This window comes from Columba livia, chromosome 5 (genome assembly GCF_036013475.1).
Source record: "Columba livia isolate bColLiv1 breed racing homer chromosome 5, bColLiv1.pat.W.v2, whole genome shotgun sequence".
NCBI lineage: Eukaryota > Metazoa > Chordata > Aves > Columbiformes > Columbidae > Columba > Columba livia.
Window position 1 is genome coordinate 64014398 of NC_088606.1, and position 23764 is coordinate 64038161.

The 23764-nt window shown below is 37.9% G+C and overlaps 1 protein-coding gene across 11 annotated transcripts in view; it reads right to left on the reverse strand.

Annotated features, from left to right (window-relative positions):
- The window catches only part of GAS2 (growth arrest specific 2), an 89152-nt gene that overhangs the window by 59651 nt on the left and 5737 nt on the right, over positions 1 to 23764 (reverse strand). For 4 of the 11 annotated variants that reach the window (XM_005499338.3, XM_021280082.2, XM_065065484.1 and 1 more), the window contains exons 2-3: positions 18581 to 18742; positions 10081 to 10205 (exon numbers count right to left, since the gene is read on the reverse strand). In XM_005499338.3, the coding sequence (XP_005499395.1) occupies positions 10081 to 10205; positions 18581 to 18722 (267 nt within the window). In that variant the 5' untranslated portion in view covers positions 18723 to 18742. Of the gene's footprint in view, positions 1 to 10080; positions 10206 to 18580; positions 18743 to 18996; positions 19031 to 22210; positions 22276 to 23664; positions 23707 to 23764 lie in introns of all 11 variants that reach the window. The other 7 variants (XM_065065478.1, XM_065065486.1, XM_065065479.1 and 4 more) reach the window with 5 other exon arrangements.

Sequence of the window (23764 nt, forward strand, 5' to 3'; positions counted from 1 at the left end):
GTAAGTCTGGTTCTCCAAAGTCCTGTATGTTCATTTGTAAGAAAAATTACATCTTTGCCTTTATGATAAAGAATCTGATTTTCTGTGAGTTTTCCAATTAGAAACCGCAAGGAAACTGCTAGAGCCCTGGGAATTCTACGCTGGCGTAGAATTTAAAAATGTCCATGATTTGAAAAACATGTTGGAATGTTAATCTATACAGCCAAATTTCCACACCAGCCTTAAATCAGCCTCTAAAGTTGCGAACAAAGCTTTATTGTATACTTGAAGCATTTGGGGATAATTTATATACACAAGCCCAAACGGGAGTACATGTTTATTTAAATAAACAAATTAGACATAATCATGATATCTATAAATTGGTGTCTATGCCTGAAAGTGACTTCTGTTTTCTCCTTCTGCATTGCAGTCATCACTTATGGCTGTAAATTCACTGTTCCCATTGTTGCAGAAATTTTGGCACATTATTCTAAGTTTAAGGCTCACTACTGGTAAATGGAGCAAATTCTATAGTTCTTCCTTATTCATTATTCCCTAAAAACTACTAAGTTTGAACCTAAATTTGCACAAATAAGCTGAAGATAGTTGTTCTAAATTACGTTTTCTCAAACATATACAAATGTATGCTAGTTTCCATTTGAGTCCCTAATCCTCCATTTCTGTTCCAGACTATTCCTAACAGTCTAAATGAAAAGTCCCATAGAAAGATGTGTTACAAACATTTTTTACAATTTGCTTTAAACCTCAACAGAATAAATAATAGGATTGTTACAATGCATTTTATATAAAAGGCAAAATCTAGCAAGTCTGAAAACGGCTGTTTATATATCTCATAAAATATGTCACCCCTATTTGCAATACCTGGACTGAAGTAATGGTAAAAATGTTATCAAAACTTCCAGTTTTAACTCAAATTTTATGAGGTGTTTACATATTAGTAATCCATAAAAAAACCAATGTTAACGAAAAAAAACCTTGATATGTCTTCTAGTTAAATGATACTAGAAATCAAAGTTTGTTCTCCTCATGACCTGATTTGCAGTTTGAATCATGAAGATATTTTCCAGAGTAGGATCTACCAGGCAGTTAACTGCTTAAATCTGCTTCTTCCGTGACAACTACCTTGAGATGCAAATTCTAATTATTTCTGCAACATCAAATAGGAGCACAAGGAGGGTTATGCAGGAGAACCACAGGTTCACTGACAAGAGCAAGGCCAGTTCACACTCTCATCTAGGTGTTCCTGCTCCGGCAGGGGGATTGGACCGGATGATCTTTTGAGGTCCCTTGCAATCTCTGACATTCTGTGATTCTGTGTGGATTAAAGGTGCTCCAGCCAAACAAAGGAACAAACTATGTTTACCCAAAGACAACAAGTATCAATGGGAAGAAAATGTGGAGAGAGACATCTCAGTGTCCTTCCAGAATTGTGTAGCTCTGTCCCAACACAGTGCGTGGCTTCAAGCACACCCAAAAGCTTAAAAGCTTTTCAATCTGGAAGGTGAAGACAACCACAGAATATCCTGAATTTGTTCAGAACTCTCCCTCTATGGTCTGGTGAAAAACAGAACTCCATCCCACCATGCAATGTTCCTGCAAGCAGAAAAGCCTCACTTGGAAGAGTTATTTGCTGAGGCATATAGGGTTTGTTCACATGAGCTGTTGCAGGCAAATCTTGCGGTATCTGCAAGAAACCTGGTAGTGATCCAGTTGAACATGAGCTCAGCAAACTACTGACATGTCTGAGAAAGGTACAAGGAATTCTCTAACAAACAGCTCCACAGTCTTGTGGAAATGATTCCTTCCAGATGGATTAGCACTTGTGAGTCATTTCACAAGATTATTCTTTTCCTCTCATATCCACAGCAGTCTGCCACTATGAAGATTAATATACAAAAAGACAATGCTCTACAATTTTTTTCCTCCCAAGTAACTGAGGGCCATATCTATACTGCAAATGATTAGAAGTTGGCTCCACAAGCTTTTACTGCAAAACAAAAGTCTCCAGAAAGTACAAGTGTGCAGACAAGCAACTTGCTGCCCCAGAGCACAATGAATCTCTTTGGAGCCTACGCACATCCACGCAATTCTCAACTGGAAAGTCAGATTTATAACTTACAGAGAGCACCTGAACATGGTCCTGCCATAGCAGAGGACTTTGTACGCTGGGCAGACAGGCTGAAGGCACCAAACTTACAGAGTCTGTGTCTCGTGGGAATCCACCCCATCTACAGGACACAGATAAACTTGAGAAATTGAAGCCTACAATAAAAATAGAACCACATTGTTGATCAGAGCACATCAGACTTTCAGCTTGGCAACCCAGTGTCTAAGAGGACTGAGATTCACATTCTGCAAAGGAAGATATTTCAAAGCAGACAAAGATAGAGGAGAAAAATTATTCTCAGCCTTTTCCATTTGAACTCAAATAATATCTTCAAGGCATAAAAATTTATACCCTTTCCAAATTTAAAAAGAATTCAAACAACTCTTTCTGTTGTACCTATGGATGGTCTAATAGCAATCACACGTACCCAATTCTGCTTGAGAATCTGTTTATCTTATTCTTATTTGAGAATACATTGATGCAGTAAAATCAAAAAGTATTATTATGTTTCAGAAAGACCAAATGAAAGGAAATTATAAATTTACTAATATTCATTGCACAGCACCTCAGTCATTTTTCAAGAGGAAGATTCCCTTAGGATGGGACCTTTTCTACTTGAAGAAGAAAAAGATATTATCTGGATTGGCCTACTTTTTGCATTTTAATAATCTTGTACAATTTTAATGCAAACCTACTTTTTGACAACTCCAGTAAGGGAAGGTCAAAGAGCTTCAGTGTTGATTTTATAAACTATATATATATTTTTTCCTAGCCTCCTCATTTTTAAAAGTCCTTCAAAAGTACTGTGGTCTTTATTACTTTATTCAGGTTTTTTTAGATGTTAAACCAACTACTTTGAATTATGCCAAGCACAGGCTGCCTCCTGTCCACCAGCCAAGCCATCTGCCTTGGGAAGCTATTAAATATTGTCCTGGTTCTCTTCCTGGTTTGATATTTCATCCATTTAGGTTAAAATATACTAACACAACCTATTACACCTTCTACAATTGGTTTGATGCGTACAGTCTCCTGTAAACAAAACCAACAATTTAACCTTACAGTATCTGTACAAGCGCCTCCCTGTGTCCAAGACTTGAATGGATCTTCCTGGATTACTTAAAAATGAGGGTTACAGCACAATATTCATTTGTCATTTAACCTATGTGATAATTATCCATATGGTGATATATGATATCTTCTAAAAACAAATTTCCTCATTTCTAAACTGCTGCCAGACACTTTGTGTTCCTTGACAATGCATGCCTTGGGGACTCAGAGGCATTTGTTCCTTCTCGTGAACCTCCAGGACACTGATAATTTCTCCATTCACATAATTCCCTTTATGCAAAGGAATTATTGAAAAGATAAAACAAGCATAAACGTATCTTTCATGCTTATAAATTGTAGGAGCAATCTCAGAGCTGTTACTCAATCCTGACTCCCACTGGTTTGAGAAATGAGTCAAATCCCAAATCATTGGTACAGTCTCTTCTTTAGGAGGATGGGGTTCACCACATTTGCTTACAGTCCTATTGCAGGGCAGATTCAAAGCTCTTTGAAGCCATGGATTCATAAGAAATGTAGGTCTCCTATCTACATTTAGAAAACTATGAGTTTCCATGTTTCTTGTAAATAAGCGGAGTCAAATATCAATTTGTTTTTGTAATGAAACTGCCTAATATTAATCAGAACCCACAAAACAGGGTAGTGATATTGTTTGGCACAAGTGCTCAAAGCACTTTACAGTGTTCACAAATCAAGCCACTATGGTACAGTGAACAGTATTCCCAGGCTGCAGATGTGGAAAACAAAAGTACAGAAATGCGTTCTCCAGAAAACAAGCAATAAGCTTAGAGCTGAGACCAGACATTAATTTGGTCTCCAGTTTATAATCTTCTCAGTAGCCGCCTTCTTTCAATGTTGACAGAATTCAAGTCAATTCCCTGGCTTTTCATGTCTCTTAGTTTATAGAATTCTGCCACTACTTCCACAGATTTACATAATTCTCTTTAGAAACACAAACATCTTGAAATTTAAAACAAACTATGAGTTTTCAGTTGTGTAATTGCTGAATTGTTTCACCTCTGAGATCCAACTTAAACATTAGAACTTAATTAAGGGCAAAAAACTTCCATCCCAAATATTGGTTTAGATCTCTTAATTGTAACTCCCAAAGTGCATAATGTGACCCTCAAAGTGCTCTCACTACACCAAAATCTCACCTTATGCAAACCTGCACAACTCTGAGAAGCCAACACTGTCCCAGTGATCAACACCCACCGAGCATCAGATTCGCTGAGTGTATTTCCCAGGAACAAATGGAAGTTTTGGATTTGGAGCAACTGCAAAATACACTTCAGATACTAGGACTGTGGGTAAGATGTGGACAGAATCTCTTAATGTTATGAAAACCATCAGTGTGCGCATACACAACTTACTCTTTCCATAGACAGTTTTAATGGAAGTGTCCGTGAATGTCCAAGGACAGAATTTACTCATTATTTTCTACACAACAGCTTTATTTCAGGGCACATTCAGTTTAATCTTATGAAGTCAGGTCCCATTGAAAGAATAAAATTAAGTGCTTATTTGAATTCAACATTCTAAGACTTAAGAAATACTTGCATCTGGATTTATTTTGTACTTACTTCTATTTCTTTTATAGGCCAAATGAAATCTAGAACCTACATTCCTGAAAATGAAGTTTAATTTTAGATTCTGATTCATTCTTCAAAACTATTTCCTAGAGAGATTTGAGTTGAGATTTATCTAATTAACCTCTGAGAACTCAGAGAAAAATTGTGATTCAGCTTCAACCTGTTTTCATTTGTTTGGCATGAAAACATTTTATTTCAATGGAATATTCATAAATATATAGGCAGCTTCAAGGATGGTGGGCAGAGTAGTATGCTCTGCCTATTAAAATGGTGATAACTATTAACACAATTTATGTTTATTTTAAAATCCTAACTAATGGGCTTACTAAACTAAGCCCAAGCAAATGTGGGCTCTGCACATACTGTACATGCCTTGATGCTTTGAATTTGTTTGTACAGCTGTGAAATTCTCAAATTAACTATCTGTCAGGAAAAGTAAAATATTGCCAGCAGAGCATGGAGATGAAATCCAAGCCAATGGGAGAAAATTACAAAATGGCATCCTGTGACATGAATCACTTTTATGGAATAACTCCTGCTATAATAATAAGTCTGTAGTTTCTAGACAGTAGATCATTAGCAGCAACAGCACAAGTAGTTCCAACAACTTACTACCATACAAATCTTGAGCATTTAGTAAGATTGATATCAGTCAACTCCTTGTCATTTTATAAACGTACGTGACTAGTTTTATTTATGGGTGCAATATCACCAGAAAGGGGAAAAAATTACTACTTTAAAAATATATCCTACATTCACACCAGTCTAATACTGCCCTCACTGTTTAAAATTTCCATTTTCATTTAAAACTCAAAATTTTGTTTGTCTGAAGCAAAGCATCAGATACAACATAAATGTTCTCAGAATCATTAGGTTTCAAATCATGGTTTAGCCGCTTAAGAATGAAGAACATTGTCTTCTAAGATTTGCAAAAGAAGCCAGCATCCTTCGAAATGAACAATTGTTAAATGCTTCATCTTCAGAAACTGAAATGCTTTTATCAAAATGATTAACAAATCCAACACCACAAGGTGAGGGAGCTAGACTTGTGGAGGACACATTCAAGATATTTATTATGATATCCAAACATGCTTATTATGGCATTGAGCTCTGATGGGCAATGAGCAAAGGCTGCGTAAATGGCAGCAGAGGCTTCCAACGCAGCGCTCTCCATCACATGTTACTACCCTGGGTAACACATACCAGAGTGGAACGCAGGTGATATTCTTACCTCTTAGAATTGAATCGCTATGGCTATCTTTACACAGAACAAGAAGTACAAAATTATTTTAAAATAATTTCTTTGAAGTTTGACCCTTGTGAAATGATAGGTTTGCCTATGTCCACCTGCACAACCAATAATGTATTCAGCCCTGAGAACCAAGAACACTGGGTCAGCTGAAGGCTCATCCAACCCCGGCTGCCTGTAAGTATCCAGGGAAGACTAAGACCGTAACAAACGTTACACTTCTCAATACTTTTTCAAGCTCCAACCATTTTCAACTAGGGGGACTTCCTCATCTAGATGGTGCTTCTGTGTATTCAACCTTTCAAGAGATTTCTCTTCCATCACCTTATCCAGTGCTTTCTTGAGTCCAGGTAAACTTTAACATTCATTAGCAAGAAATTTCCAACCAGTTCATTAACAAGGACACCCTTTTGTTTGTTTGGCTGCTACTCACTTCCTAGTTTTTGTATAGAAAAGACTGAATATCTACCACGCCATTCCTGATTTTGCAGGTCCCATCATATGCCCCCACGCCAACTCTTTCCACACTTTGCACACAACCTACTCACTCATTAAAAGTTACTCCTTCATTGCCTTCCTTTGACTCTTAAGGAAAGAAGAATTTTGCATCCCACACCTTTAAATCTCCTTCTCAGCTTTTTAAAGCTTGTATTCCCAAGTCACATTATCAGTAGTTTCCCAACTTTTGAAAATGTCCCCAGTATCAACAAGTGTCACCACGTGATATAAAAGAAGTCACAATTTTTTTTGTTTATGTTTTCCTGATTTATTCCACACTCAGAAAGGCTGGTGCTTACCTAGGGGGCCCCTGAAAGCTGAAGAAAGTTCAGTTCTCCCTAATAAGAAAGGAAATTATACAGTTCCATCAAGAAACAAACTCCAAAACTTACAGTGACTAGAAACATATCACACAAGCAGTTAACCCAGAAGTAATAGGATTTAACCTCTGCCATTCTGTAGAGCATTGCAATATGAATGTAAAGAATTATGGCAAACAATTGATGAGTCAGCGCATGCAATATTAGCTTTTAATGTCTTCTAACATGGGTTGCTAGAGCTGCTAGACTGGCCAGACAGCCCCAAAGAGCTTCATAAATAAGTCGTGATCAGTAGTACATACCAAGCAGAACAGGATGTAGCATCTTCCTCTAAGACAAAACTAAACCCAAAATATTTGTTGGAGTTTTGCCATCTTGGAAGTAACCTCCATAAAAGGAAAAACTTCACTTATGAAACAAACCAAATCATAGAATGTCCTGGGTTGGAAGGGACCCACAAGGATCATCCAGTCCAACTCCTGTCCCTGCACTGACAACCCCACAGTTCACACCATGTGCCTGAGGACATTGTCCAGTCTCTTCTTTAACACTGTCAGGCTTGGGGCTGTGACACCTCCCTGGGGAGCCTGTTCCAGTGTCCAGCACCCTCTGAGTGAAGAACCTTTTCCTCAATCTTCAAGTAGGGGGACTTGATAAGAGGGTTTTTTTCCCCCATTATCTATAGTCTTATCCTGTCTCACTCACTCAGCAGCAACCTGGTGCTGCCTGCAAGCTGATCCTTCTGGCAGCCACTCATTTTGTATAAGTCTGCCTCTGTCTAAAAAAAAAAAGTTACATATAGAGATAGAAAAGCATGTTATTTGTTTTGATAGAAGCTGGAACCTATAGAACTTCCATGTGCCAGTGAAGTCACCAGGGCTCCTGGGTGAAAGACCATAATGTTTCTGTTTTCCTGTGCACAGAGGAACGACAAATGGCTTCAAAATTCCACATTTATTATGAACAGAATACATAATAATGATTCAGGGGAGGATTGTGGAATTCTTACTATGCTAAATTTCATACGGTATAGTCTTCTTATAAATTTCCTTGGCACCACAAGTCAGATTTTCCAATGTGTAGACTAGTCCTATTGCCTAGGATGGCTACACAGGGAATTGTAATCTGAAAAGATAAATAACTCTCTAATAGCCTACAATGACACAAATCTATTACTCTGCCATTTCTTTGAATTCTTACTATACTAAATATGAAATAATATACATTGAGAAAATAGCAGTGGAGTAGAATTTTCTCCCTTTAATTGCATTGCCTATTATATCAGCTTGACAAAAAAAGACTAACAAATCTAAGCAAATACAACATACGGGATTACAAATGTCCAATTGGCTTCTAATGTAACACAGGCTCAAAAAATGGGATCAACTAAGTGAAGTAAAGAAGGTCAGAGTCTCAGCTGAGGAAGTTCATAGAAGGAGGTCTACACCTCTTTTCAGTGGCAAAACCAGAAGTACCAAACGTTGGAAAGATAACCCAGGAATGTACCAGAGCGAGCGAGCTCCAAATTATATAAAAAACCCACCAAACAACAACACACCAAACACACAAACCAAAAAGCAGTAGTTAGATATCTAACAAAAACATATTGTTTGAATTTCTGAATATTCACTAGAGCTTTGTAGTACAATTTATGAGTATTATTCTCCTGAGAATTTTGTATGAAACAGACAGTTTTCTGAGCTGTCAGGCTGTGAAAAAAATGCCTTATGCTTTGTGATTTAATTGGTTTTCTAGTGCTCCAGCTGGGCAAGAGATGGAAAGGGAATGTTTTCAAACTATATAGCCAAGTTTACTTTTTGGGTATTCACTGAAGCTTTTAGTAGTTTTTGTCAATAATGGTACTTTTTGTTTGTTTAGAGAAAACAAATAAACAAACCTCATACAACAAAACAACAAGTAACCCTTCTTTCTGCTTAGCTACTTCCTAGGCTCAATCAAAAATACTTTCATAAGTGTTATCTCAACTTGGGAAATACCATAACACTAAAAGGCCATCACTTAGGAAAGACAAGCTGGACCATATTATAAAGAGCAACTCTGAAGTCATCCAGTCCTTCTACTACCCAAAGCCTGATTATGATTTGAAATACGAAATATGAATTCCAGCTGTCTTTTCTTCTTCTGTGGAGGAAGACTTCCTTCCTTCTCTACTGATCTTTCTTCCCAGCTATTTCTTCCTTTTTTCTTTAAAAAAATGGCACCAAAGCAAGCAAATAATGGCCCCCTCCACGCACCCCAACCCACAGAAGGTTAGAAATAATTAGATTAATAAAGCCTGCCTTAGTCCAGACAATTTCTTCTGCAACAACAATTATAAGCTTGGAACCAAGAAAAACAACGTATGCAGCTGCAGCTGACACAAGGTTGTCAGTTCCCAGAACTGCCAATGAAATTTATCCTGTGCCCTAATTTCTGCTACAAACTAGTGATTTAAAACATAAAGAATAGAAAATGCATTATGTGATTTCTACTCCTGGGCTTTTTTTTTACCTGCTCTGTATTTCCCTGGTTTAACTTTCAAGGAAGGTGTAGTCAAATTCAATCAGAAAAATAGAAACAGTTTCAGAGTAAATGCATTAATATGTCAACCATTTAATTTCACTTCTCCCAGAAATAAATTCGCTGCACTGTTCAATTCCTCCAAATAAGACTGTCCTACGAAAATCATTTAAATTAAAGGGACATTGTGGTCAAGCAAGATCTTAACCTGATCTTTGCAAATCTCTTCAGTATTTTCTGAAGGTTCATATTTTCCACATCATCCCCACAACTCTGTCTTTACTTAACCCCTTCCAGTACCATCAATGGGATCTTTAAACCCAAGGCACCAAAACCAACTACAGAATTTTATTATTGGCCTCCTTAGAACTGTTCATAGAGGAAAAGGTGCCTCCCAAAGCTACACAGTATCCTCCTTGCAACTAAATATAAGGACCATGTTTTCTCTATTAGCTGCTACATGACACAGCTAATCTTGTTCTGTGTCTTATCCACCACATTACATGTCATTTTTTTAGTAGCTTTCTCCCATACCTTAATAATTACCCAAGATTAATTCCCCCAATTTTATATTGTATTTTTTTTTTCTACACAGAGCAATTACCTCCCTGCCCGTTTGCAGAACTTCCGCAAATGAAATCTCTTAACTGCCCAAAACAAGTTTAGTACCAAAACAGTCGGACACCTCAGATCCTGATAATACATACTAGAACATTTACCAACACTTACTTTGCCAGGCTTGTTTGCATCAAAGCTGTTTTCTTTAAATTTCTCCTGCAGGGTCTCAGCTAACCGACAAAGCAAGGCACCATTATCCAATTTCTCCATAAAGGTTTCTGCTGTTATTTCTCTACCTGAACAGCAAACAGAAAGTTAACATGGCAGAAAAAGTGCTATAGTATAGAATGCATTTGTGTAAAACAACAAAAATCAACAGAAATCTTGACAACAATTTGAAATACGCTTTAACTGAGAATCTTGCATTACTCTGAATATTTATGAACACCTCACTACTACTTTACTGGTAGACATACAGCAAATTATTAAAAATATAAGATGCTTTCTTTGGAAAGGCATGTGCTATTTGGAAAATAATTCTAGCATATCAGACTCCACATATCTCATTTTACTTATGAAATTCCGGTGCTTTTAACATAGTGTTTTAAAAGACAGGACAGCAGGCAAATGTTTCACATCAGTGTGCGTGGGTAGCTATAATGTAAGAGTTGCTAATGCTCCTGCAGGTTATTTTGTAACAGAAGTAGGAAACTGTGACAAGAAGGGAATAATTATATATTTTTTAAAGACTTTAAGACAATCCTGCAAGGAGTTGACGAGATCCTACAGTGACTGCAACGCTCCTTTGAAAGAGCTTTTCCAGCAGTTGGGTACACAAAGAGAAGGGAAAGAGCAAAATTTCATGTCATGTATCTACTCGCCACACGGATTAAAATTTTCACCCAAAAAACTAAGCCAAAATACTCGGTTTTCAAAATATATCAATTATTATCATGCTAGATGATGCTGTACTACCATGGGAGGAGATGGGCCTTCTGACCAGGCTGGACAGGCCGGAGGAGAAGACAATCATTTACCACACTGGACTAGACTTCCAAGACCTTATCATCACTTCCAGGCATAAATATTCCTATTTTTTAGTGAAGGTTTTCCATTTTCACATTTCTGTGGGAAAATTTGCCTTCCCTTTGGACACTTTTTTGACCAGCTGCTGTATTTTTCAACCCTCTTAGCTTCCACCAATATTAAGAAAACATCAAGGACTAATTCTTAATTTTCCTATTAAGACAGGATTTATTTATTTTTGGTGATATTTACATTTGTCCTTTGAGAACTCATTTTTCATAGGCTGTTACACAGCAATCATCAGTAACAATAGTCTACCCTGCCAATAAAATAATAATAATAAAAAACGCTGAAGTGAGAGTGGCTTTTCATCCCATCCAGACCCACTCCTGCTACTCAAAACTGGCTTGTTTGCAAACGGACAGTAGGCGGAAGCTTTTTTTTGCCACATTTATTTGACTGGCAAACAGCTGCCTGACTAAACCCAGGGTTTGGTTAGTTTGGGGTTTTTTTTTGTGTGTTTCTTTTTCTTTCCCCCTCTCGTTAGTTTGGGGAAATTTATTTTCCATGAGATGCCTGGAAACTGAAAACCTTAATCTGCTTAGAACAGGCTCACAACATTTTTTTTAATAAACCTAGGAGAAGTAAATTTACAAAAGAGAAGTAAAGATTTTTATACCTTTTCATTCAGAAGAGAGGGGAAAACTGATACTCAAAAGAAACAAAAATGAAGTAGATAATAAAATATTAATATTGTACTTCTGCAAGATATTGCTGGTACATTGTAATCTGATAGTCAATATCCCTTCTAACACTGAGGATAGAAGTATTAGAAAGGACTGGTTTACAAAAATGCTAAAGGAAAGTTGACTTCTGTAGGCCCTTGCCTGAAAACTGTTAGATACTTCAGCATCCTTTGGGCAAAGAAATATGAGTCTTTTCAATTTGGTCAATTAAAATCAAGGAATAAGTTAAAGATCTTTGCAGCAAATCATCTTCAGATACAAAAGACTTATGGTTTTGGTTGAAGTTAAACCTGTTGTTTTTCTAACACATTACTACTTTAGAAATATCTGTTTAATGTGAAGCTTTTCCCCCTTTTTATAACCCCCTTAATTCTCTCTGCCACGTAGCCCACTTTATAGCTCCTGTGTACACAACTGACTTCCCCGGGCAGAAGAGCAGCGGCAGCACTGCAGACATTCACTGGTAGCTTGTGCATCATTGACAACATTATAGCAGCACCTCCAGCTCAGAAGCCAGGACTGAAGCCATCATAGCCCACAGACACAAAAACTGAGCATCTCGGCACCTCAGAAGCCTTCTTTGCCATCCTGGCCTACGTATTTTCCTATCTGCCCCATCAGCATTCTTGGCAAAAGGTATAAAGCCATTAGAAAGCTAAACTGGAAAAATTACTATGTTATAGGAACTGCTTTATTTTTAATAGAGTATTGCATTTTATAATAAGCTTATTTTCTTCCAAAAATTTATTTCAAATATTTTTAACTTACTTATGATTTTTATTCTGTTTTGAAAGCAAAATTTTTCACAGGGGCAAAAGAAAAAAAATCACCTTCTATGTATCTGTTCTGCCTTATGATTTATAGACATATTATTTTCAAACAAACAAACAAAAACCAGCACTATTTAGAGGCATTTTCTCTTTAAACAGACATGGAAAAAGTCTTCTATCTTCTTCTGCTACTTTACAATACATTTATATTATTTTAAATGCTGAATTGCATTAGCAGTTTGGTCACTGCATATTGTATGCTAAGCCAGAGTATTTAAGTTCTGTTCCCTTTTATGAAAGCTGAAAGAATGAGTTTTGCATTGAACATCTGTATCCAATGAAAAATATATTAGGTGTCAGCTTTCAATTCGCTGTATTTTATGGCTCCAAAAGGTGGCATTTCTTTGCTAAAACAGACACTCTGACATATTTAACAGTTGAAATGTATTGATTCAAATGAGAGTAATGTTCATAGCCTGAGGAAAAAAAAAAAAAGCTCTGTATATTTGTATGGAAAAAACATTAAGCTCCATTAAAAATGTATAACTCCCCTTATAATTACAAGAAAGCAGTTGCAATGTTTTTATAGAATGGTAATAACATTAAGTATAATAAAAAAAACAACACTAAAAGTATGAAAAAATAACCAGGAATATGAAGGCTTTCTCAAACCTCTAAGCATTACTTACCCTCTTTTACCGCAATCACCAGATGCCCCTTAAAAAGACAAATTTTTATACCTGAAAACCCACCACTCGGAACTGTGGGCAGTTCTAAGGCCACCCAGTGCCAGGGTCCTAACATAACCAGACTGGGAGGTCTATAAAGAAATAACTAAAAAGAGCCCAAACCCAGGGTGTGTGGCCAAAAGGTCAAAGATAAAGCATTCCCTGTGGGGCATCTTAGAAAGGCAGAGCCTTCAGAAGAAGGTGGGGGGAACTCAAAGGTGAAAACAAGCACCAAAATTGAGTTGGCTCCTCTACTTTTGCACTGAGTTGTTCCACGCTTAAACGACAACAGATTAAGACACCAACTCCAGCCACAGAGCTAGATGATCAACTGCCTTAATTGTACGCTTCAGCGGTAACACAAAACTACAAGTTTACAAGTAGAAATATTTCACTTGAGCGAATCTCAAACACAACAGCAGAAGAATGAGCTTCTACAATACTGAGGTACCAGTGGGACCAACTCTTCCTGACCATCTCAAACGGGGTGGCATTTAAATCCAAGATAACAAAACCCAATAGAAATAAAAATAATAATTGCAATTTTAAAAGAGGCCAATGATTTACACTCATGCAAAACTGGTTCTTTTCTGACAAGGCTACTCTGTATCCTAGAAGCAAGAAAATATCTTTGATAACATTGAGACATTATCACTTACTTGCAAAAGGACATATAAACAACCCCAAAGGCATGTTGATACTAAAGAAAATTATAAAGCCCCTCAAATAAATAAAAAACTACATCAGTGCCAGCAGAATCACTAGAAGTATCACAAATGTCTTGATATTCAGATATTTAAAACCTGCATTTCCCGCTAGCTTGAGCTTAACATGCGGATGTTGAAAATAAAGATACAGCTATAGAAGCCTTATAGACAGCAAGATGAGCAAGATCATGCAGCTGAATCAAGCTTTGCTTTCATTTGGAATCTAGGAAAGGCAGTTTGCTTGCAGAAGACTTCCCACCCTTAAGCCCCCCAACTTTATGCCTCCTTCAATACACCTTTAAATTCCAAGCCAAGGTCTTCAACCCAAGGCCTCTCCTAACTCATCTCATCATCCTCATCTCTCTGTTCCTTTTCTCCAAACCTACTTCATTTCTGCACCCAAGCAACTTCTAATGCCTCATGCAACATTCAACATTTACATGTCCAGTTCCTCAGCATCCTCCATTCTCCAGCTCCTCCCCTGTGAGCTTTTGAAGCCCAGAAAGCTCTGTTAGAAGAGGCCTCAGTGTTGTAACCTTGGAGCCCAGGCATGTGCCCGAGGCACATCTTACAGATATATTCTGTGGTCCCACATACTAAATGAAGTGGGATGAAACAAGCTACAATATCCTAACTCTCCTCTGCTGATAAATGAGCTCCAGGAATGGGAAAAAAGATTAGAAGGCTACACAATAGCCAAAGGGGAAACAGAGAAACCATCCCTTTGTATTATTCTTAAACTCCAGGCTGGTGATGAAGCCCACTCATCATGTCAGCCTTGTCCCCTCTGCAGACATATTAGAGAAAATAAGACAGTACTGGAGAGGACAGCAGACAAGCAAAACCTCTTTGCTTTCAAATTGCCATTTGGCCTCTCCTTGAAGATTAGTGTGGCCTGGAGAAGAGAAGCTGAGAGGGGATCTCATCAATGTTTATAAATATCTCAAGGGTGGGTGTCAAGACGATGGACCAGACTCTTTTCAGTGGTGCCCAACAATAGGACGAGGGACAACAGGCACAGAGTGAAGCACAGGAGGTTCCCTCTGAATATGAGGAGAAACTTCTTTACTCTGAGGGTGCCAGAGCCCTGGAACAGGCTGCCCAGAGAGGTTGTGGAGTCTCCTTCCCTGAGACATTCAAGACTCGCCTGGACACATTCCTGTGTGATCTGCTCTGGTGAACCTGCTTTAGCAGGTGGGTTGGACTGGATGATTTCTAGAGGTCACTTCCAACCCCAGACATTATGTGATTCTGTGGTGTCCCAACTGTGCTAATTCTGTGTCCAACTGTGAAGTTTGCTTAAGGGGAAAGAAGTTTTCTGTATCCTCTAGATCATTCCACTAAAATAAGTATATATGCAATCTACCAGATTTGAAGAGTGTCAGCAATTAAAGCATTGCCAAGTGCTTCGTTGGCTCTATACCTAGTAAAAACAAGTTTGAGAGATGATTATGATTTGCAAGATGGTTGGGTCAACACGTCTCCTTAACTTTGCCACTGCACAGATCTCTTGATTGAGCCACCAGAGCAGCGTGAAGTGAGGATAAGAGACATCATCCATAGCTCCAGCCTTCTTCTTCAGCATAGAAACCCCAGCCCCAGCAGTGCTTACGTCCCACTATGAGAATGCTATAATACAGCACAGAATACAATATTGTATGCGTCATTCCCATCCAACACATTGATTTCATCTGCAATGTCCTTTTTCCAGCCCCCAGAATACAGGCAGCTAAAATCTATTCAGCAATGGAGCTGTAATGACAAACTGTTCTCTCAGAAGCTCTGAGTTTCTCTGACATGGTTCCAAAAATAATCAGCAAAAACAAAAGTCCATGCTAAATTAGAATAAAATGTGCAAAGTCTCGGGATTAAAAATTCTTACAGTGTTATTTTCCAGCTGCACCGTGTGTCTTAGTCTTCCAGTCTGTCACTCAGGTAAGGCCAAACCCAGCTATGCCTGATTTCCACTTAATCTCAAAACCTTTGTTCTTATTGTAGAGTGCGATATCGCTCTAATGTTTTCCAGTTTGTAACGTCTACACCAGGCTTTGCTACCGCAAAACTGTCACTATTTTAACTCATAGTTACACTGTGTAGGACACAAAAATTTCCAAACCCACCATCTGTTGACCAAACTATGTGAAAGATGTTCAGCCCTATTCTTGTCTAAAATACTTTATACTGGGTTTTTTTAAATCTACATTTATTTAAAAAGATTATGTGCTCTTGTTGATTCATAGTCCAAATGAATGAATATATATGAAAGAAAACACGAACCAACATGGCTCAAATTAATTGAAAAGCGTAATAATCTTTTTATAACTCAAATAATCCTATTGCATTGAAACTGGCAAAAAGACACTTAGAATGAGGCCACACAAGGTATAGCACAGACCAAGCTAGGGTGCAGATATATAGAGTATTCTCTGCTCTGTTATCCGCACAGGCATGCATGTGAAAAATCTATTGACCATTAATGCAAAGTACATTACTGCTCCTATAGAGGAAAGAGAAAAAAAAACAACACCACACAACAAAACAAACAAACAAACAGGCTTGTATATCCTTTTATCGGTTTAGATGCTGAAAAATGAGAGCACAAACAGGTTTTTACAAGAAGGTAATAGCATGCTATAAATTCATACCTATTTTATCTTGCAGTGACACACTCGCATGCCCCTGCTTTCATTAAAGTGAACCTAATTATGCAGTAATTAAACCAAATTTGAATTCTGAGTTAATATATTTATTTGAATACTAATTACTTTAATTCAGTTACACTTTATTTATTTTGAATGTGAATTTTAATTGAATTATTAATTTGAATAACAATGTCTATACAGGAATTCAAAGCAGTTTAACAAATCACTATAATTTCAGCTTTTCAGAACCAACTCTGAGAAAAAAAAGAGCTTGATGTGAGACAGTGTGAGGGAATGCATTAAGCAAATGAACTGTGTATGCTGCTTAATTAAAAGAAGGTTGTGCTGATTTAATTCTGCAGTGCAGAATTTGGTGTGCCTAAAAAAAAAAAATAAATCAGATTATTAATTATAGTTGGCATTTCAGAATCTCCTGCTGGTTGCTACTTTCCTGCTAAAAAAGTGACCTCATTCCTAAACTTGTCACTGTTAGAACTCTGTTATGAACTGCAAACAAGCTTCTATTTGTTTTAGAGTGGCTCACTAAAACTTCATTGTTTAAAACATTCAAACAATATATTAAATCCTTCATGGAACAAGCTGCTTCTGATTCAAAAAACAGTCTTTTGGACTGCTGTCTTGTGGTAATTGGAATGAAGAATCAGGATTTCTGGATTTTGTTCTGGTATTGTCTAGACAGTTTTATATTCAAAACTGATTAATTTAAATGGAAGTACCACACAAAGATGTAATCTAAAGCGAGTGGCACTCTTGCAGTTGTGGTTTCATAAGTATTCCAACTCTAAAATGGGTATCACCTACCTGCAAAATATCATGTCCTTGCATTCTATCAACTACAGCTCTCGTAACACAGTAATACTTCCCTTCCTCTTAAAAAATGGGGCAATAGAGGAACGTAGAACATGCAGATGAAAAGCATCAGATACACTTTATTATTGTAGGATATCACAGAGAAGGTTCAGCTACAGCATTGGCCAAGGCAAGATACTGCCTATGTCTCCCCAGAGTAGAATTTCAGGAAAAAATAAAAATTAATAAATAACCCTCCCCACACACAACAAATTTTTGAATTATCATCCTAATTTTCCTCCAAAATAATATCAGCAGAAGTTTCATGTAAACATCGTCTCCTTTAAAATATTTTCTCCTCTTTGTTTAATGACAGGATATACTGGCATGTTTCCCTTAGAATGAAGTATTTTCTTAGCCACAGATTTCTTTGGTAGAATCCTTTTGAAATACAGAGATCATACAAAAGCCATTTTCCTCTGAATGCTCTCAGCAAACAACATACTATTTCCTGGCTCCTAGTATCTAAATTCCACCTTCCTGAATGAGTCATAAATCCCAAAGAAATCTCTCTCTCTTTCCTACCAGGGACATACTCTCATTTGCTCTTCTTCACGTGTACCTGTTTGTTATTTTTTCTTGTCTTTTGGTTTGCATCCTCTTTCATCACCAACATGTTTTGGCTTCGCACACCAAGACGTGCGGCTGCAATCAGCAGATCCGCAGGTCCCAGCTGGGGCCACTGGTCAGACCCCTCCATGCACCAGCTTCCCCAGGTCTTAACATGCATTGCCTTGGGTGACAACCATCAATCACTGCACTGCTCGGTCAGCAGACAATTGTTTAATGGCTCCTTCCCTTCAAGACAGTCAATACACCCATACTCTTAGGAGGCCTAACAATAAAAATGGAAGATATACTTGATGGCAGTAATTAGCACCATTCAGCTTAATAGTATTAATACAGAAAACACATGCAAAAGAACATTTAAAAGGAAATTTGAGCAAATAAATGAAATTAATAATGAGGTCCAATTATGCTACTCATAGACACATTGTGGAAGCAAACTATTGATTAGTTTTTCTGCCCTCATTTACAGTTGCCCTATGCAGAGGTAGCAATCTCATCATAACTACCTGTATTTGTGAAATGCAAAAGAGTGTGAAGGACTGAGGTCCCATATAATAGCACACAGGGTTTTCTTACCACTCAGTATCTTCATTTAATCCTTTTGTATCTTACCCAGCAGGTTCGTGAGCCACAGGGCTAAATCCTCTTTCATCGGCAACAGGTTGGCCTCATGTCTACTCGCAAGCCACTGGCTGTACTGGTGCATATCAGAGAGGCCAGGCCCACGTGCCTTCGGGCTCAGGGCAGTGCACATTGCTTATCCACTTGTTGTACCTGTTTTATTAAAAATATTTAAAAAAAAACAGTACTTCATTACTTCATTATACCAAATCAAGTTATCAGGTTCTCTTTCTAGAATTGTGGAAGATAACGACAGCAACTATGATTCTAAGAAACCAGATGTCAGACAAACAGATGTGGATCTAACACATGAATACAACACCGATGATTGAAGCTTTGTTTTGTTAATGGATCATATTGCAAGGGATTAAATCATACAGATAAACGTCAATTTCATTTGTACTCACCAAGCTACACGTTGCCAACACATAACCAAATATTCTGCAAGGAACGATTAAGATCGAATCAAAATAAACATTTTACACAAAGCTAAAAACTTACTACAGTGCCTGATCCAATCTCCATTCAAAATAAACTGAAAGCTTCAGAGATTTTTGGATCAGGCCCAAGAAAAACACGGGAACAACTGAGTAACACCAGTACAGCAAACTTATTAACAATTAACAACTGCAGTTCCCAAACTGAAACAGTCTATTCCAAAGCTTTAGAATAATTAAAAGCAAAACAAAACACACTAGATATATTTACTGAATAGCATTATTTTTTCAGAAAGCAACACAACAACTAGTGCTGGTCACCCACAGTTCCCATTTCCACCTTCTACACAAATACTCCTCCGCTTAAGTGACAACTTAGCAAAACTTTAGTTTCAGGTGAAACAATATGTCCTGTGTTAAATATTAGTTATGTGTTCTGACTCTTGCAGCAGCCAGAGATGTTAGGCCCCCTGGACCTGTATCTCTGCTCCTGAAGGACTAATTCCCCAACTTGTGGCGTAAGTGTGCGAAGGAGATGAGGTTATTTTTCTCTCTGAAAAGAAAATCAGATCTGGACCCTGAAGCTCATAGCAATGAGCTGTTTTCTTGCATGGCAGGCTGTAGCCTGCTGAAAGCCCAGTCCCACCAACCAGCAAGTCACCAGGTCTTAAATAGGTGGCACTAGACATTAACTGGGGGTGTGAGGTCCATAAGGAACAGGTCTTTGCATATTGTCAACTGGCTGGTCCACGTCAACAATGGGTACACATGTCAGCTGGTTTCAGCCTTTGATACACTGCAAACACCGTTTCTTTCTGTCCTTGGCATACCTCTGAAGTCAAGTAAGAGGTAACAGTGACTTTTTAAACAACCAGCAAAAAGAATAATTTGTTCTACTATTCCATTGTGGCCCAGAATAACAAGAATACTAAAAACAATTCCTTTGCCCCCCCAAAAAAAAAAAAAATGTTTACTGAATGTAAAAAGTAATTGCCTTCCCATAAAACTGTGCTGTAAGCAACATTTCCAAACATATGAAATGCTTTTCTGGATATTTTAATGCTTACATTAAAATAATCCAACATTTTTTGACCATATCCTGGGTAACTAAACACCTTGTTTGCAAAAACATATGCTTAAGTTCTTGTTGAGAGTACCTCAGCCCAAATCCTGAGGTTTGGCTTGCCTTTGAGACAGGAACAGCTTTTACTACAAATAGACTTCTTATTGAAATTAGACCTTTTTTCAGTTGGGGGGGTGGAATATACATTTAAAAATACTGTCTCTCTTTGTATAAACACACATTTCTGTATTATGAGTCGATTTTTACATTTTTTGAACAAAAAGATAATATCATTATGTATCAAAGTTCCTCTGAAAGTAGAGGAGTTTAAGGGAGACTACAGTATGGAATTTAAGCACAGCTCTGTTCTGAAAACTGTGTAAAAATATCAGCTTGAATTTATGGTTTCCTTGTTGATTAAATCCACATCATACCTGTACATTTGGGATGGGGTGCAGGGGGCGGAGGGAGAAGAATTAGGCTGTTAGCTCTGCAAAAATCAATCTGGAATGTCACACTCAAATTCCTTCACACTAGATGATACCAACAGCTAAAGAGTTACAACGACTGTATATTTAAAATTGCTCTAAGTCACTCAGAACCACACAATTTAGTGCTTTAAATCACTGCTACATTTTTGACAGACTGAGACAGAGGCAAGACTGATAATTGCAACCAACTTGTCTTCAAAGATTATATGGGGAAAATCAGGTATAAACACCTCTCTCATATACTTTCTTTCCAGAAGAAAAAAAAAAAAGCCTTAAAGTAATTTTTTTTACTGATTTCTGGAGTCTATAAACTCCATTGATAAGGTGATAATTAGTTTATTCTCTTAAATCACTTCTGAAATGATATCGGTAAAAAGAAACAAAACAATTTCTCATTCCTGAATGTTCACATCATAGAGTTCAACATAGAATACTCAAGTTCAGAGAGTTGGGGTTGTTCAGCCTGGAGAAGAAAAGGCTCCAGAGAGACCTTATTGTGGCCTTTCTGTATTTAAAAGGGGCCTGTAATAAAGATGGGGACAGACTTCCTAGCAGGGCCTGTCATAGGACAAGGGGTACAGTTTTAAACTAATAGAGGGGAGATTCAGGCTGGACATAAGGAAGACATTTTTTACAATTAGGGTGGTGAGAGCCTGGCCCAGGTTGGCCAGAGAGGTGGTGAATGAACCATCCCTGGAGACATCCCAGGCCAGGCTGGACGGGGCTCTGAGCAACCTGAGCTGGTGAAGATGTCCCTGCTCATGGCAGGGGTGGCGCTGGGGGAGCTTTGAAGGTCCATTTGACCCAAACTATCCTATGATTCTATATACAATTCACTGATAAAGCACAGTAAAATACATATTTTTTGCCATCAGTTTTGCCACCTATATATCTAAATATTCTGGAACAAAACCCTGCAGTTTGTTTCTTTTGACATACAGATTGGAAAAACATACCTGAAAAAATAAGCACTACCGTACTAAAGGACCCAGTTAGACACTGCACCTCTTCACTGGAAAAAATGTCACAGTTCATACATGATTTAAGGAGAAGGTTATGATAGATCACCCTGGAGGTCCCTTCCAACCTGAACTATTCTGTAATTTCATACTTCAAGGATGTGCACAGCAATATTCATCCTGAGACCCCAAGCGGAGTCTGCCGTGCTAGGGGCATAATATGTGGCACACCAACCGAGCTCGGCTGCGTTAACAGGAAAACTATGGAGATAACATCCTTTTCTTTCATCTCAGGAAAGGTCCACCTACCCTTTCATTTCCAAGACCATGCATATGAAGTGCCCTATGAAACTTGGAGCTACTTAATAACCAACAACTTTATAATACGCCAGATACAATACAGGCTCCTGCTACTGGTGGGGCTGAAGTAATTCTAAGATCTGAATGTTGGGTTTCTTTGAGACTAAAGAAAAGAAGGAAGGCTTCTGGAGCAGCTACACGGAGGCAGTTTGGGTCTCCCCATCAGTCTGTGAAACAAGTCCTGCAGCCTGTTTATGGCCCAAGCTGATCTCTGTGCAGTCACAGAGCAGAGAATTCAGGGATTTGAGATATTACTTCAGTTTGGCTCTAAAATCCAGGGCTGTCTTTAAATATATTTCACACTGACCTACCTCTTTTGTTTCATAAAACTCAGTAACCAGGCTGTGTGAAGGTCTTGATGAAATTTTGAGACTCACTGCAGGAAGAAAAATTGGAGAATAAAGAGCTTGGATTTTGGAGGATGCATGAGTTTGGTAGTAACAAGAGAGAAGCACCAGAAACAAGAGGAGTATTCTGAGTTTCAGGTAGTTTTAATAGGACGCAGGTTCTCAGAACAGGAAACTGGGAAAGATGAGGAAAGGCAGAAAGACCTGTGACAAAATCTCTAGAAACTGAAAATTATTCAGGCATCTCTATATTGGAACTAGGTCTGCTTGAAATAGTAGCCCTGAATTAACAAAAATGTACGGGTTAGTTTGTGAAGCAGGCATGCAAAGTGAAGATTGTGGAACGAGACATTTATTACTGATGAAGAGTCTCCACTGAGAAGAATCACAGTTGAATCAAGTACAATCCAACCTTACCTTCTCTCTTTCTTTAACTTCATTTCTAAAAGGAATTAATTTTCCCCTTCCCCTCCATTTTTCTGAAAACCTGCCCTATACTTCAGTAAAAATACTTCCTTGTTAGAGCCAAAGCAACAAAATTCCTACCTTGGATTTTTAAAAAATAAAAATAATAAGAATAAAACAACACTACACAAAACAGCCTTCAAGGAGCAGATCGCAATCTATTACCTGTAGCTCCCACCACAAATTCCATGAGTGATACTGTGGGTCGCTTATCAAACTACAAGCATCAGAAGCTATGAGGCTCCTAATTATTCTTTATGCAAACACTGATTGCTACTGAACTTGGAGTTGAACTTAAGCCTCCACGATACTTCAGTGCTGAAGTACCTAAGCTCCATTGCAGTGTTCATTTACTTCAAATTGTTCATTTAATTCAACAATTGTAATAGTCTGTACATTAATTATTAAAACTTCATCCCGTACTAGCTGGGATCTGTGAAGAAGCTGAACTAAGTCAGGCAAAGGTGACAGCAGTTGGGTCCTGAGTTCCTTCAAGACCCCTTTGAGGATTCTACTTGTAGTTAAAGCCAGGCTTTTTATTCTTCACTCAAATACCACCAACTCACCTCCTTAAAATATCTTAATGTATTTATTTTCTGGTGAGCTGGAGAAAAGTTTATTAACAATTTAGCAGTGAAGAATTTGGTCAGAGAAATGGGGTAACTTGTCACAGAAGTAGACAGTAGCATTCAAGGATCCATCACCCCAGCTGAGACAAGCTTCTTTGGCTCCAACAACCGCTTCATCTTTTCATTTTGGCAGACATAAGGTATGAACAAAGTAGCCCAAAAATCTTCCTAATCTCACCACTTTCTAATAGCAACATCGAATCATGATATACAGGTCTTTAAAAGTAGGGAACACAAACATGTGAAATATTTCATAGAATGTTACACTTCTCTGTAAACTGTTGAGGCTGACATGAGATATGCAGAAGCATTTTCAAAACTTACCTCTAAATGCTTTGTTCCTCAAAAAGCAACTTCTTCCCCCTGCTATTTTGAAGGCAGACAAGGAAAGGTCTTTAACTACTTTTCATTCTGTTTTGTTACA